Source organism: Peromyscus californicus, unplaced genomic scaffold, assembly GCF_007827085.1.
Source record: "Peromyscus californicus insignis strain IS unplaced genomic scaffold, ASM782708v3 Scaffold_17__1_contigs__length_78620276, whole genome shotgun sequence".
Lineage (NCBI taxonomy): Eukaryota > Metazoa > Chordata > Mammalia > Rodentia > Cricetidae > Peromyscus > Peromyscus californicus.
In genome coordinates this window covers 14,071,907-14,088,384 of record NW_026294469.1, presented here as the reverse complement: position 1 = coordinate 14,088,384, position 16,478 = coordinate 14,071,907, and the positions used below count along the sequence as shown (strand labels likewise).

The window sequence follows — 16,478 nt, the reverse complement described above, 5'->3', positions numbered from 1 at the left end:
CCTCACAACACCTTAAAGAGTGGCTTTCTCAAACCTTGCTTGGGTCTTCTGAACCCTGATACCTCTCTCTACCTAGAACACTGTGTGGTTTCCTCCTCTCTCCACTTTCTGTGAGAACTGCGCCTAAGACACCAACAGCACCTCAAATAACAGTGTGTCTCCTCTTGGACCTACCTTCCTCTCCCCTAGCCCAGCAGTAAGGAAAACCAGAGTTCCATGCACCTTGCTCAAGCTCGTCTGGGGCCTTCTCTGAACTGAGACTTATTCTACAGGTGGCAGCCTGGACTGGGCAAAAAGGCCGTCCTTTTACTTTGCCTGTTTACACTGAGCAGGGAGGTAGAAACAGGGAGAGTGTCTAGCCAGATCCTTGGCTAACACTTGGAGAGCCTACTCTAGGTACTGAGGACCTCAGTCTCTTGTTCAAATAGGCTTGTACCCATCTCAGGAATGAAAGACCTTGTTCCTAGGTTCAGTGCATCTTCCCAAGGTCCTAAGAGCAGTCAGCAGCAGGCTGTGGTTTGATGCATGGAGCTCCATAGATGTTCACATATCATGATGAACTGAGGAGCAAGGAGCTCATGGTAGCTGGAAGAGCTTGCTCAGCATCTTGACCAGCAGTTTCAAGGTTTCTCCCCACCACTGGGGAGTCCTTTATCAGCCATGTTTTACAAGGCAAGCTATGATTTGTGTACTTGATTCACATTATCAAGAGAAAATGCACAGCTTGTCTTCCAGCCAGCAGCAACAACCTGAGGCTAAATCTCCACTGTATTTCCTGAGCTTTTCTGAGACAATAAACCAGGCACTCTATGTCTCAAAATAGGAAACAGCTTAACAAATATGTTATTTACTTGTAATCTTTAAGTCTTAACTGGGATCAAGACTCTGCTTAACTGGTACACTCAGTCTACTGTCTCTAGTATCACAGGATGGCTTAAGTAGCCTTTACTGAAAGAACTGTGGCCCTGGAGAGGGACCCAGGAGTTTCAGGAACCAGTGAGGAGGCTGCAGAGACAACTCCCAGAAGAGCACATCTTACAGCAGAGGTAAGACAGGCCATCCAAGTTTCCAGGGATGACTGGGCATTTAGGGGAAAGCCAGTTAGCTGAATATGGGCCGCAGGCATTCAGTTCATTGCTCCATTCCAACACTCATAGGTAACACGTGAGCTATGCATGCAGTGCGGTGTAAGAGGTCTCTTCATGTGCTGGCAGTGGGCAGTGACCAGTGCTTCCATGGTGGATGTAGAGCAGGTTTCTGGCCAACTTAAAGCCTTTGTACCTTATGTAGATGTCCTCCAGCTCTCTGCTCATGCTCTTTATTGCCACCATCTGTTGATGCTGCTTACCACTTATGACTCTTACAACTGCACACAGGCAGCTACATCCAGCTGGGAAGACAGAATCTTTCCTTCCCTACTAGATTGGGGCTCCCCAAGAACAGGAACTGGTAGTCTTCTTGCGCCTTCTAATCTCCACCCTCCAGAAGTAGTGTATAAAGGGCAATCAACAGGTACTGGTGAGAGGATGACAGGGTTGCAGCCATCTTAGAGAAGGGTCAGACTGTGCGCACCAGGCCCTGGGAACCCCATCAAAGGATGTGCTGCCCCTCCACTCTTGGGCCCTAGGAAACTCATCAGAAGATGTGCTGTCCCTAGACCCAGACAATTAGGGGCTGCACACCAGACATTTCCTGCCAGAACCTAAAGGATCTGATATAACATAACTGGAATAATAAACAAAGCAACACATATGTCCTGTGGGATGTTTTCTGCTGTTGTAGATTGTATACCATAGCTGTCAGAGGGAATGAGTTTCCTGCAGATAAAAATGGGATGTCTAACTATCAGAGGAAATGGGTCTGCTGGCAACATAGATTGCTAGAGAACATGGCAATTTCCTTGTAGCTGCAACCCTCCAATCAGTTCAAACCAAGCATCTCTAACCTGAAGTAAGCACCAATTCTGAGCTCGTAACTATATATGGAGTTGGAATTTCCCTAGATCTCCTACCCTAACCATTATAAAAACCCTGCTTGGTTGCTACTCATGGTCTCTCCTGCTCAGCTGCCATGTCAGATGGACGGATGGAGAGGCTCGGGTTAATTCACAACAATAAAAAGACTCTTTGCTTTTGCATTGGGTTTGTTCTCTTGGTAGTCTTCGGGGGACTCTGGGTACAATACTGGGTGACCAAGACCTGTGGTGACACAGGATCAGAAGGATGGTGAAAGCTAAAAAGGAGCCAGTGTCAACCAAGAACGAAAGGGTGAAGTTACCAGGACTCTTGGAGGGTGGAAGTAGAAGAAAGGTAATGTTCATTCAGGAGGAGCGATGTGTCTAAGCCTGGAGAGAGGAACACAGCTAGTTGTTGGAATTGACAAAAATGGAAACTGAGGGGAGTAAAGAGACCCGAGGAGGAGGAGGCGAGTCTGCAGAAATGGCAGGTCTCTCTGCTTATGGACCATGAGCTTCATTCTAGGGACTGAAAGGAGACAACGGAGGGTTTCAGATAGGGAGCGTGATCTGAATGCAGTCTGTCATCTGGAATTGAATGCAATGATTCAGCCATAGGCACCAGAATCGGAAGCAAGGATGACAGCTCACAAGGGAGCTGGCATCTCAGGCCCTTGGAGTTATTGGAATGGCTGGGAATGTATAGGCTTGGAAGGGCCAAGGGCCTTAGACATCAAGACAACTGTCACAAAGAGACAACTGGACTTTAGAAGGAAAATAAGAGGATGGTGGCATTTTAGAAACCAAGGGGAGAACTTCAGGAAGAAAGCAATCAGTGAGATCAAGATTGAATTTGGTAACTGGAAGCCAAATGATGGTCCATCCACTTGTCTGACTCCTTCATATTTGAACCCAGTAAACATTGTAAGAAGCAGGTGAATAGGATGCCCTATGTTCAATGTCCTTGGAGACACATCCACAAAATTCAGGTGAGGGGCAAAGGGAATAGGGTAATCAGCTGCTTGTTAGGAATACAATTTGAACTGAGGGAGAAAAAAAATGGATAGTCACCAGGCCAGGAGCTAGGCATTCTCAGGAAAGGAAACAATGGAAATAAAAGTATCAGTCCAGAGACCAGAATATTCTAGGAAATAGAATTTGTCCCTGGCAGGGGCACAAAGAATTTGTTGTTGGGAATTGAACAAAAGAAGAGGGCTAAGCCTCAGTAATTAAGGACCTAACGTGCCAAACTAAAAAGTTATCTGGTTTTTATCTAGAGGATAAAGGGGTCCTGTATATAAGAAAGTTAAGTGCTACAGTTAGATTTAAAAGCCCGTTCTAGAAGCCAGTGGAAGTGAGGGCCTGGGAGCCAAGGGTAGATTAGGAAAGGATGACAACTCAGACTTCCATTTGGAGACGGTTACAGGCATCACATGGGAGATTGAGTCACTGGGATAGGAACAGTGAAGATAAGAATTAAGCTGAAGAGGTGGCTGGAATAAGAGGTTTGCTTCAGTGACTGCTGGTTGGAGGCATGAGTCCTTGAGACAAGGAATAAGGAAAACAGATTTAGATGAGGAGAGGGGAGGAGATCTGGCGCAGGAAACATTTCAACACCAGAGGAGGCGTCAGTAACAGTATTGTCAGTTCCTTGTTCCCTTAACTGGTCCTTCCCCTCTGCATCACTCTACAGCCTGTTTCAAACATCGATTTTTATTGCTGCTTAGGCTGCCAACTTGTAGGGATTCACCCCTTTATTCTTTACTTCACCCAAACATAATTATAATGCATCAACGACTTGCAAGTCACTGTAACTGGGGACAGATATATTTATCCCCAGTCGATAGACACAGGTGGCGGTCACCTTATTATTATGTTATTATATCCTAGCCAAAAGACATGTATCACCTAGCATTAAGTTAGATGATGGCATAAAGGCTCTGGAGAAATACAGTGCAGTATGAGGCAAAAAAAAAAAAAAAAAAAAAAAAAAAAAAAAAAAAAAAAAAACAACCAAAAACAACAACAACAACAAAAAAACAAGGTGTGGAGCATTGAGATTCCTCAATTTAAATCTGCGACCTCCCTGACATCTGTACGAAAGATTTTGTCTGTTGATAGGCACTTGGAGAGGAGAGTGGAGAAGGTCAGGAATATCACTTGCTTGGCAACAAGTGGTCTTGGACTCCTAAAAGACTGAAGAACACTCTACCTTTCTAGTCTCTTGTGCAGTAGATATACATAAACTTCAGCACAGCTAAGAAATAAGACCAAGCAAATAGCTCGTTAATGTTAGTGCACTGATATTTAACTTCCTTTATTCTTACACCCATCGAGATGGACACTGTGGCATCTGCCTGTAATCCTGGCATTTGGGAGGCGGAGAATTCAAAGACAACCTCGGCTACATCAGTTTGTGGCCAGCCTGGTCTACACAGAGAGTTGAGGACAGCCAGAGCTACACACAGGGTGACCCTGTCTAAAAACCAAGAAAAAAAAAATTAATAGTTACTAAAAGATCGGAGGCTCACTGGGGCCCTCCAGGAAGGTGCTCAGACCCAGGATGACAATCTCAACCGCAGCCACAGCGCGACCCCTTCCGACCCGGAAGAAACACTTCCGAGCCCCGCCTCCTAGGAGCAGCCAGGGAGGAGTCCGTAAAGCTCCGGGAGCATCAACCCGGAAGTAACCTCCAGCCGGAAGTCCCAGGGCCGCCTGAGGAGGGGTGGGGGCGGGGAGCCGCGGGCCGGCTGCGGGCAGGATGGCGGCTCAAATTCCAATCGTGGCTGCCACTTCTACCCCCACCATAGCCAGGAACAGCAAGAAGAGGCCAGTCAGCCCTTCCCACAACGGCAGCGGAGGGGGATACGGCGCCAGTAAGAAGAAAAAGCTGTCCGCCTCCGGCTTCGCTCAGGTACACGGTCCGCACCACCCGGGGACGAGGGCGCATGCGCAGGCTCGAGAGGCGCCCAGGACGCTTGCGCGGGGCGGGGCGGGGCGGGGCGGGGCTGGGCTGGGGCGCGTGCGCAGTCCAGCCGGGTGGTGGAGGTGGGGTGGTGAGGCTGGGATCCCGCAGAGGCGCGTGGAATTCCTGGTGGAAATTAGTATTCTTGAGTCATAGGTTGGACCTACGACTTTGGTTAAAAAAAATCACCCGCGTCATAGAGTAAAGTGGGAGGTTGTAATCGGTTTAGTAGAAGGGCCGCCCAGTTCTGTCAGGACTTGTCTTCTGGGTCTCTGCAAGGGAAGTTTGCGGGTTACCCATAGCCTATCCCGCCGATCCCCGATTGAGAACGTGGGGGAATGCAAAGATGATTGAGACCTGCGGCTTCTTTCTTACATGTGCTAAATCTGGAGGTTAAGAGGTTGAGGTCAAGCCGGACGGGCGGTGGTGGCACACGCCTTTAATCCCAGCACCCTGGAGGCAGAGGCAGGCTGATCTCTGTGAGTTCCAGGACAGCCAGGGTACTGACTACACAGAAACCCTGTCTCGACAAGCCAGAAAGAAAGAAAGACAGACAGAAAGAGGTTGAGGTCCATGACGAAAGTGCTGAGCACAGCGGGTTGTCACAACAGACTTCACCACAACTAGGGGAGACCAGCAGTGGTTTGGCTGTGGTCGTGCTTTCCCCACTCCTGAGCACTTTATAAGGATGGTTATGCTCCTCAGCTTGTGTGTCGTTTGCCCAGCAACTCTGTTGGTAATTAGCACTCCTCCACCCCTTTTTAGCATTTTGTTGGGTTCCTATGTTTGCATGCAGTGAAACACACAAACCATGGATAGTTTCCAGATAAGAGCATTCCTGAGAGGCCCAGAGAATTCCTGCTGATCTTGTCCTCATGTCTCAGCCTTGCAATTCTGTCACTGGGCTCTTTCCTCCCTGTCAGAAGTAACCACGCTTCTGACATCTCCTTCCTTGATTAGCTTTGCTTATGTACCACCCCGCCCTCCCCGAAACAGGGTCTCTACGTAGTCCTGGCTGTCATGGAACTTGCTGTGAGGCAAAGCCGGCCTGGAGCTCAAGAGATCGCCTGTCTGAGTGCTCCACGCCTGGCCTGTATGTTTGTTTTGTTGGTTTTTTTGGTTGTTGTTTGTTTTTTGAAACAGGACCTCATGTTTCTCAGGCTGGCTTAGAACTCAGTATGTTTGCAAGTTGGCCTCAAATTGCTGACCCTCCTGTTTCAGGCTCCTGAATGTTGAGGTTACAGGCATGCACTATCATGCCCAGCTCCGTTATATACTCCTGATTTGAGTCTTCTTGAGCTGTATCGTGTGTATTCTCTTGTCGTCCATGATGTGATTTAATGTTCATTTTACCGAGACCAAACAATGTAGTCACTAACTACATTAGGATGAGTTTTTGTTTCTTTGTGTTTCTCTTTTTGTTTCTTTTTTTTTTTTTTTTTTTTTTTTGTTTTTTTTTTTTTTTTGTTTTTTTTGTTTTTTTGTTTTTTCGAGACAGGGTTTCTCTGTGTAGTTTTGCGCCTTTCCTGGAACTCACTTTGTAGACCAGGCTGGCCTCGAACTCACAGAGATCCGCCTGGCTCTGCCTCCCGAGTGCTGGGATTAAAGGCGTGCGCCACCACCGCCCGGCTCTCTTTTTGTTTCTTAATTCACAGTCTCAACAGCCCCTGCTGGACCTAGAACTTGTGGTATATAGACCAGGCTAGCCTTGAATTCACAGAGATCCATCTGCCTCCCAGTGCTGGAATTAAAGACCTGTTTTACCATGCCCTGCTCTTTGTGGACCACTTTTGGTTTGGTTTGGTTTGGTTTGGTTTGATTTGGTTTGAGACAGGATCGTCTAGCTATGTAGACCTTGCTGGCCTGGAAATCACTGTGTAGCCCAGACTGGTCTTATGGCAGTCTTCCTGCCTCAGCTTCCTCATGCCTGGTATTACAGTTATGTACTGCCACACACCTGGGCTGAGTAAACTTTTTTTTTTTTCTTTTCTTTTTTTCCAACCTTTTGAGACAGTCTTGCTGTATAGCCTAGGCTGACTGTAAATTCACTATGTACCCCAAGCTGGGCTTCTTAGTCCAGATTACTAGTAGATGTTTCTGTGTTTGATTCTTTTTGTTTGGTTGTTTTTTTGTTGTTTTGTTTTTAGAGACAGAGTTTCTCTGTGTAGCCCTGGCTGTACTGGAACTCTATAGACCAGGCTGCCCTTGAACTCACAGAGTCCAAATGCCTCTGCTTCCTGAGTGCTTGGGATTAAAGTTGTGAACCACCACCCCCAGGCTGCTATGTTTGGTTCTTAAATGATGACAAAAAACACCATCCCCTTTCTTTTAAAAACACCATACTGGCCGTGGTGACACACGCCTTTAGTCCCAGCACTTGGAAGGCAGAGGCAGGCAGATCCCTGTGAGTTCAAGGCCAGCCTGGTCTACAGAGTGAGTTCTAGGACAGGCTCCAAAGCTACATGGAGAAACCCTGTCTCGAAAAACAAAACAAAACAAAAACACCACAGGAGAAGACAAGGTTGTCCTGAAGTCTGAGTCCCAGCTATGAGGGCTGCTGTTGGCAGAAGCCATTTGTTTGGATTCTGCAGTTCAGTAGAGGTGGGTGGAGCCCCTGAGCCTTGCTGACTCCAGTGTGTTACAGAAAGAGTAGTATCTCTACCCTGGGACTCACATCATCTTTTTTAGTAATGGGAAGAGGGCATAGCCCTTAGTTCTAGGTGTTACTTCCCCATCTGTCTTGGGCCTTTCATGTCCTGGGGCTGGATATCCCGTCTCTTAGTGTTAGTGGTACTTTCACAACATGGAAAGCGTAGATCATCATCGTGTATCTTACTTCATTGCCGCAGAGCATCGTAGACTTGATTTTCCCTCTGACTAAAGGCCTTCCTGTCATCCTGACTCAGTACTGACTTGGAGACTGAATGAGAGGAACGGAGAAATAAGGGTGGAGTAACATGGGAGTGGGGTTTAAGAGGAAAGGCAAACAGAAACCAGTATGACTCCTGGGGTTGATCCGGCTAGAGATGGCATAGAACCCTCCACTGTTGGAGAAGCAGTAGCCCTTCGGTAATACAAAGCAAGTGCTCTACCACAGAGCTAATTCCCAGACTGTCATTCCCTCCTGGACGCTTCCCTAGGCTGCTGCCCGGAACAGCAAGCTGTGGCCACCCACACCCCCATGACAGTCAGCAGAAGCACTTTGTTTTATGGGGTGACCTCTCCCTGGGAGAACTTTACATCCACCTGTCTCATCCACACTGACTTGCTGCAGTGAGTGCCTTTCACAGGGGCTCTGGAGACACTCCACCCACCCCCATCTCAGGGAATAGCATTGCCCCAGGAGGATGGGGCCGTGGACATGGCCACACTCTGTCCACGGCACTCTCGTCACTGTCATCGTCGGAGGTGTTAAGGCCCTGTTGGTTTTTTTGTTTGTTTGTTTTTGTTTTTCTTTTCTCTTTAGCCCCTTTGCTTCCTTAGCTTTTCAGCTTGTTCATCCCAGATGACCTCCTTCCTCCTCCCTGGCAGGCCTCCTGAGATCCTCCACTTGCCTCTAATTAGCAGCTTGTCCTTTCTCCTTCTGCCCTGGATCACAGCCTCTTCAAACATGGATTTCAGGGGCACGGCTCGGTGAGAAGTGCTGATGTAGGGTGCACATGCACTTTCATGTACTCACAAATAAACAGAGAAATGTAAGATCGATTTCAGGGTCACTTTCTTTTTTTGGTTTTTCGAGACAGGGTCTCTGTGTAGCCCTGGCCATCCTGGAATTTGCTCTGTAGACCAGGCTTGCTTCAAACTCAGAGATCCGCCTGCCTCGGCCTCTCGAGTGCTGGGATTAAAGGCGTGTGCCACCACCTCTCAGCTTCAGTGTGAGTTTTTTAAGGCTTAAAGTTTTGCCTAATGCTGGGAAGATTGGAGTGATGGAGGATGACGGGGGAACAGTCCACACTAAGGAGTAGTGTGAGCAGAGCAGAAGAGTCCAGGCCCGTGCGGAGACCCTGGAGAGGAGTTTGGGAAGGTGTTTGAGGAGACACCTTTCTGAGATCTGTTGTGACAGTGAATGGCCCTTTTTTCCCATTCTATTCCTGTCAGACATATCACAGAGAGGGCACACATACACACACACACACACACACACACACACACACACACACACACACACACACACACTCATGCACGCACGCATGCACACCTTATAGAGTTACATGTGCACTTTCTCAGGAACACAGTCTTCACTCCTAGCTAAGCACCCAACAGAAATGAGAACATGGCAGCTGTTCTAGTTTGATGTCTTTCTTTTGGGGGAGGTTTTGTTTGAGACAGGATCTCACTATGTAGCTTACATAACACACCTGTTATGTAGACCAGGCTGGTCTCAGACTCACAGAGATTTGCCTGCTTCTGCCTCCCAAGTGCTGAGATTGAAAGCGTATATCACCATGCCTGGACTAGTTTGATTTCTGTTTCTGTGATAAGCACCATGACAAAAAGTAACTCATGGTAGGGAAGGTAGGTGCACATGTATGACAGCCCTGTTTATAATTGAACACTGAAAACAGACCAAATGTTCAACAGAAAAATGGATAAATAGGTTTTAACACATCCATGTAGTGAATTCTACTCTGCTAAGAGGGGAATTGGTGAAGCTAACCACTGAGCCATATGAAGGCATCAAAACTCCGTTCTGACCTAAAGAGGCTAGGTACGAGCCACATACGGTCAGATTTCTCTTGGAAGAAGTTCTGGAAGAAGTGGAAGTGATGTAGAAGAATCAGAACCTTGGTTGCCCTTGGGACTGGAAGGGATTGTTCAAGAAGGGACAAAAGAGTGTTCTGGAATGGTGGGTGTATTCGGTGTCTTGGAAAGGATTTGGTGGTACCAGTGTCAATAGTGGAAGCTCAGCGAACCTCTCCCTGACATTTCACTCCGCAGAGACAATGCCTCTGTTCCTAAAATGTTTGTTTTGGAATTGGGTTGCAAGTCAGACATCATTCTTCCTTCTGCCTCTTTTCTCTTGTGGTTGTTAGTGTAAAGGTTTGTTTTAAAGCTGTTTGACGGGACACTGCGCTCCAGCTACAGCCAGTGGGCCCATGTCCTTCCAGCTTCCTCTCCTTTTTCAGACTTCGCATGTCCCCTTGTCCCCAAATGCAAACTAGCTCCAGCCTGGGTTTTCTGACCACGTTAGACCTTGAGGTCCAGACTCTAAGGCTAGCCTTCCTATTTCAAGACACAGTTGACAAGATCATCAAGATACAAGGACTGTGTGGCATCATGGAATAAATTTAAATTGAAAAGTTGTGTGCTGTGTAGCCTTAAACCAGTCCTCCTGTGCCTCAGTTTTCTGTAAGATGGGGGACTCGCACCTCCGTAGCAGCTGTCAGAATTAATGAGACAGCTGTCCCTGAGCTTGGCACTAGGGGAACCAGGGAGCCTGGCACCTGGGGTCCCGCTGTGTCTGCAGTGGTTCTTGCTTATACAGATAGTGTTCCCAGCCTCCGGGGCAGGCTACCTGCTGGAGCCCTGGACCCTGCGTGTCTGTCTTGTTGAGAGCAGACATGAGGAGCCCATCTGGCTTCAAAGATTTTTTTTTTTTTTCTTCCTGTGTTTTAAGGGTGTCAGCATTGAAGCCATGAGTGAGAATAAAATGGCGTCCTCTGATTTTAGTTCGGGGCCTGTGGAAAAAGCTGCCAAACCGCTGCCATTTAAGGATCCCAACTTCGTGGTAAGCATGTTAGGTGTTATACAAATAGAGAGGTGGACTGCGACTTAGCTGGGCCTGAGGTGGATCTGAAATCCGCTTCTCCCTCAGTTCATTTGCCATCCCCCACAGGGGTAGGGGAGTGGGGATGGGGGGATGGGGGAGTGGGGTGGGTGGGGAGTGGAGAGGTGGGGGAATATGGGACCGGACTGGAAAAGCCCTTCGAGATCTCCCAGTGTGCCAGGCCCTTTCAGAATTCCCAGAGGATAGAACTTTGAGGATACATCTTTTCCATGATTGTTTCCCTATGCTTTTTATTGGCCTTAAATTTTAAAAGAAGTTTGAAATAGTTAACTAAAATAGGAGCACCCCTCACTAATTCCTCTAAATACCTTTCATTCACGAGGGCTATATTAAATAATCAGCTTTAGTGACCCAAATTATACCCTTAAAGGTTTATTTTTTTTAATTAATGAGTCTTGGCAATCCATTGTAACCAGGGTCTGCAGATGTGTTAGTAGTCTTTTCCATTTCGCTTTTTAATCTTTATAGCACAAAAAGAAATTTCCAGAAGGCTTGCCATACCATGATTGAAGCCTGGTTGGGTTTTCCAGGCCCACTAGTGATTAGGAGGCAGAGTGACACACCCTCCGAGAGGGGTTTAGGGATGTAATCTCGAGATGAAATCGAACTTGGTGGTAAACTTATTTTAAAGGGATGAGATCATAAGTGAATTCAGCTAGGTTGAACCCAGCGAAGAGTTTGCTTTCCTGTGTGCATGCTGAAAAATAGCCATTTACTTCTGTTCTATCACCAGCAAACTCGTGGGTTTAGACAGCCCCCGAACTATGTTCTCTGTTTGCTTATTTATAGTTTTGTTTATTTGCTTTTTAGGGTCTCTTATAGCCCAGGCTGGCCTCAAACTCATCCTGTAACTGAAGCTGGCCTTGAATTCCCAATTCTGCCTCCGCTATGAATAGCTAAAAACCATGTTCTTTTAACAAAGATTGAAGTGCACAGTGAGGTCTTTTCGAAGGTCTCAGCAGCACAGACAGTTGCTCACAGACGAGAGGTGCCGGCCACTCTCACGGGCGTGGCGTCAGGTTTCCCCAGCGCACCTTCCACTGACTCTTCTCCTCGAACCCACTTTTAATTCCAGCACTCTGGCCATGGCGGCGCAGTGGCTGGCAAGAAGAACAGAACCTGGAAGAACCTCAAACAGATCCTCGCTGCTGAAAGGGCGTTGCCGTGGCAACTGAACGATCCTAACTGTGAGCTGTCTAGAGCCCTCCCTGTGTTTGTAATGCAGACGGGAACTTCCTTACAACAAGCCTACGTTATTTGCTCGTGTTTGTGTTATTGCGGGGGAAAATGTTCTCAGCCCGAGAACTGTACAGTGGCACCCATCCAGGGTATTCTGCATGCAGTTCCCTTTTCACTGAGTCTGTCTGTTTGTGTTGTCACGGGTGTGTAGTTTACTAAAGCCATTCGAATGTCACTAAGTCGTTTACTACAATTTCAGTCTGGAGAAGTAGGTCCCACTGTGATAACGATGATGTTCCTATTAGACCTCTCATTGAAAGATCTACTCTTTAAATTTGTGTTCACAAACGACGTAGCCCACCTGTAATGTGAGATTCGGGAGAATCTCCAGCAAGCAGCTCAGAGGCCACACACTTACTCTCTGAGTAAGTACCTCCTGCTGTAATATGTCCAGACCTGGGCAAGACCCGTTAGATGTTCTGCTCAGCTACCCTGGAAACTTGAGGTTCCAGGATCTCTCCACCTCCTGTCCTGCTGTGCGTCTTTCATGGGGTGACTCAGATGGTGACAAGTTAGTCATCTGGGTGTGGACCACTTGAGCCTGGGTGTGTGGATCCAGTTAGTGGCTGTGTGGCCTCTCATCACCAGGAGCCCGTTTCAGCTGGAGACTGTGAAATAGCCTGCGGGTAGACGAACCTGGCAGCTCCACTGGGGTAGCTTGTCTCTGGCGGCAGGGCAGGACCCTAGCTGAGGCCTGCACTTAGTTGGTGACATACTGTGCTGTTTTTGAGACACCTCCCTTACTTCCCTGGTTAATCCCTGGAGGCTTCTGTAATCACAAAGGAAAACTTCAGGACCTTTATCAGATGTTAGCTTAGAATAAAGGAGAAGGAATTAGGATATTTTGAAGGTTATTTGGTTATCTCTTTTCTTTTCTTCCTTTTAGACTTTAGTATTGATGCTCCCCCATCCTTTAAGCCGGCTAAGAAGTACTCCGATGTTTCAGGCCTCCTTGTGAGTATAATTACATCTGTCCATGTTCGTATGAAATATAAGATTTCACAGTCATGTGTGTCTAAACTGTTGGTCTTGCCTGGAGTTCAGGCTGTGACCTGAGTGTCTGTGTGGGTAGTCTGGAGAGGCCATTGCGTCAGAAAACAAGACAGAATTTCCACTTCTTTTTTTTCCCTGATAGTTAACTGTATGAGACAACATGAATAAAACAGCCATTTCTATATATACTCTTAAGGTTTTAAAATACTAATTTCACACAGTTGGTGGTACTTTTAAAAAAATATTCTGGACTGCTGATGTAGCTCAGTGTAGAGCACCTGCCTAGCATACCCAACACCATCGAGTGAATCTTTAAGTCAGAGCAGACAAACACAAATTTCTAAGCCTTTTCTCAAGTGAAGCAGTGTATGTGTTTTTTTTTTTTGGTTTTTCGAGACAGGGTTTCTCTGTGTAGCTTTGCGCCTTTCCTGGAACTCGCTTTGGAGACCAGGCTGGCCTCGAACTCACAGAGATCCACCTGGCTCTGCCTCCCGAGTGCTGGGATTAAAGGCGTGCGCCACCACCGCCCGGCTTGTGAAGTAGTGTATGTAACCCACATATCTAAAAGAGCCGGAACCCCTCTCTCCGTGTGGTCTCTGTGGATCAGGTCCTCTGTGGTCCTCTCTAGCCTACCGCCATGACCCCTCCAATGCTTCTCCAACAGAGCTGGAGGGCTGGGATTGAGGCAAATGCTGATACCCGGGCACTGAGAGCCTGCTTCCACTCTGGCCAAACAGAGAGTGCCTGCCAAACCTGCAGAGAAATTCCAGCTCACCCTCATCCTTCTTCATCTCTTGTAAATTTGAAAAGTGAGGTTTTCCTGCAAATTATAGAAATGATGAAGCATACTACTTCTAGAATTTACTGGATGCCATTTCAATGCTTTGCAGTTTAATGAGGATAACTGACTCCACCATCTGTCACGAACTGGCCGGATTAATTCTATACATTATACCAGGAAAACTGCTGCTTCGGCCATTGTGTAGTCTCCTCTCTCAGCTCCTCGTCCTTTTTATTGTTCGGTCTGAATTCATATAGCTGCATGCTTGGGTTAGGGTGTTTCTTCTCCAGAACGCCCTTTTGCTGTGAACTTGGGCCCCAGTATGGTGGTGTTGAACCAGCAAGAGGTGGGCTTGATGAACTAATGATGCTTCTTAAAAATGGATCACATCTGGGTCAGATCCCACAGGAATGGACTGGCTTCTGCAGGAGAGGGCTGTCACAAAAAGAGCCCCTTTTTCCTCTCTCTTGGCTTGCACACGTGCCTTTCCTGTGTGTGGCTGGTTCTCGTCACACCATGTTGAAATGCAGCCAGGTAGGGCCCTCACCAGGATGCCAACACTGAGAGCTAATTAAGTCTCTTTTCTTCTTTAAAACACACACACACACACACACACACACACACACACACACACACACACACACACGTAAAGGTGTTTTGCCTGCATGTATGTATGTGCACCATCTGTGCTTGGTGCCCTCTGAGAAACCCTGGGGCTGGATATCTGGCAGGTGCTCCTAACCTTTGAGCCGTCTCTCCAGTACCGTAAGCCTCATTTCTTTATAAAGCATCCAGGTGTTTTTGGGTAGCAGCCCAGAATGAACTAGAACACCATTCCAGCTTTCTTTGTGTGCAGGTTTGCATGGCATCTCTCTCATGAGTGTGTTGCCTTTGTCTGTATCTTTGTGTCTACAATGAGTTTCTTCTAGAGAGGGTCTTGCTTTGTACCCAGCTGACAGTGTGGCTCCAGATGATAGCTTTATGTGGTTCACATTTCAGTGACCACAACTGTGGGTGTGTAGTTGGAATTTTCTTTGGGCTGCCAACCAGCTTCCAAATAAAGACACAGAGACTTATTATTAATTATGAATGCTTGACCTTAGCTTAGGTTTGCCCTACTAGCTCTTTTAACCTAATTTAACCTGTTTCTCTTCATCTGCGTTTTACCTCGGGGCTTTTTACCTTTCTTTCATTCTGTATGTCCTGCCTCCTCCATGTCTGTCTGTCTGGCCCCCATTGTCTCCTTTTCTTTCTTCCTTTCTTTCCAAGCCTAAATCCCTCCTCCTCCTTACTCTCCTTTTTCAGAATTCCCCCTATACCTCCTCCCTCACTATTGGCTGTTCAGCTTTGTAGTAGACCAAACAGGTACCTTAGGCAGGCAAGGTAAAACAGGAACACATCTTTACATAATTGAACAAATGAAACACATCTTTACATAGTTAAATAACTATTCCGAAACGTGGGTGAATTTAATCTGTTTTCTTTGTTACGTCTGTGTGCCTTTATTCCTTGTTTCGGTCGTCTTTCGGTCTAATTCGGCACTTTTAAACGCTTTGGAACAGTTTTAGGTTACAGTAAAACTGAGAGGCTCTTGCGGGGGGTTTCTCACAGGTTCCAGATTTCCCTCATTCTCTTATTAACGTCTGTGGTGCATTTGTTATGATTAGTGACCCATTAGAGATGACATTGTTACCACAGTTTATTTCAATTCTCCTAGTTTGGGGCCAAGTGTAGCCCAGTGATAAGCTTTGCCTCACATGCATAGGGTGGTTGGATCCTCAGTACCACCAGCTGAGAAGGAGAGGGAGAGAGAAGGGCAGACTGGGAAGAGGAGGGAGGTGAAGACAAAAAGCTAAATTCCCTTAGATTTTGCCCAAGCCTAGTGTCTTGTCTTGTCTAGGCTACCATATCATATTTAGTTGTCATAACTCTTTAGACCACTCTTAACTCTTTGGCAGTTTCTCAAAATTTCCTTGTTTTTGGCAACTTTGTCACAGGATTTTGTGTTGTTTTGAGACAGGTAGTCCTCTGGCTGTACTTCTCTAGCTAGTCCTGAACTCCTGAGCTCACATGATCCTGGCATAACTCAGCTGCATACGTGCTGGGTTAAAGGCGGATGTTGCCACAGCTGGCTGCTGGTCAGATTCTGTAGAATGCTCCGCTACAGAACTGTCACGTGCTTTCCTCACGAGGGTACCAGGCTAACTGGGCATTTAATTTTTATTTATGCCCCCTTTAAAAAGGCTGAGTGGTTGCCCCCCTAGACCTAATGCTCCTCTTACCACACTATGAGTTTATTTTCAGCACTAAAGCTTTGTCTGGAGTGAGAGGCTCTTGTACTAATCCCTTTCCAGCGCATTCTTGTTCTTGGTTGCCATGTTTACTGTGTGTAAGATAACACAAAATAGGCTGCTATTTGTTCTTGCTTTGGTTATCTCTTAGAGAAACAAATTTTTTAAAGAACTTTTTTGTTTATTCTATTTCCAGCTTTTTGTCACCGGGTTGAGTATGTCCGTCTAGCAATCTGATCCCACAGCTTTTTACTGGAGTTACTTCCTGCCTTCCCGTGACTGCTGTTTTCTCAGTCATTGGTCTTGCCTGTTGAATATGTACTTCGCTCATTTCAGTGGTTGTCTGGGGTAGGAAAGCTGGTGTGACCCCAGTCACTGTTGGGTCCTGAAGTGGGAATCTGGCCCAGTGTCATTTTGAGCAGCTAGAGTCATGGTTTATGAACAGACTCAGAAGCCGGGCCCTTGGC

The 16,478-nt window shown here is 46.9% G+C and overlaps 1 protein-coding gene across 2 annotated transcripts in view; it reads left to right on the top strand.

Moving 5' to 3' along the window:
• Nucleotides 1-4,658: 4,658 nt before the first annotated feature.
• Ino80c (INO80 complex subunit C) overlaps nucleotides 4,659-16,478 on the top strand; it is a 33,305-nt gene continuing 21,485 nt past the window's right edge. For both annotated transcript variants that reach the window (XM_052741667.1, XM_052741666.1), the window contains exons 1-4: nucleotides 4,659-4,868; nucleotides 10,537-10,647; nucleotides 11,783-11,894; nucleotides 12,833-12,900. In XM_052741667.1, the coding sequence (XP_052597627.1) occupies nucleotides 4,716-4,868; nucleotides 10,537-10,647; nucleotides 11,783-11,894; nucleotides 12,833-12,900 (444 nt within the window). In that variant the 5' untranslated portion in view covers nucleotides 4,659-4,715. The remainder of the gene's footprint in view (nucleotides 4,869-10,536; nucleotides 10,648-11,782; nucleotides 11,895-12,832; nucleotides 12,901-16,478) is intronic.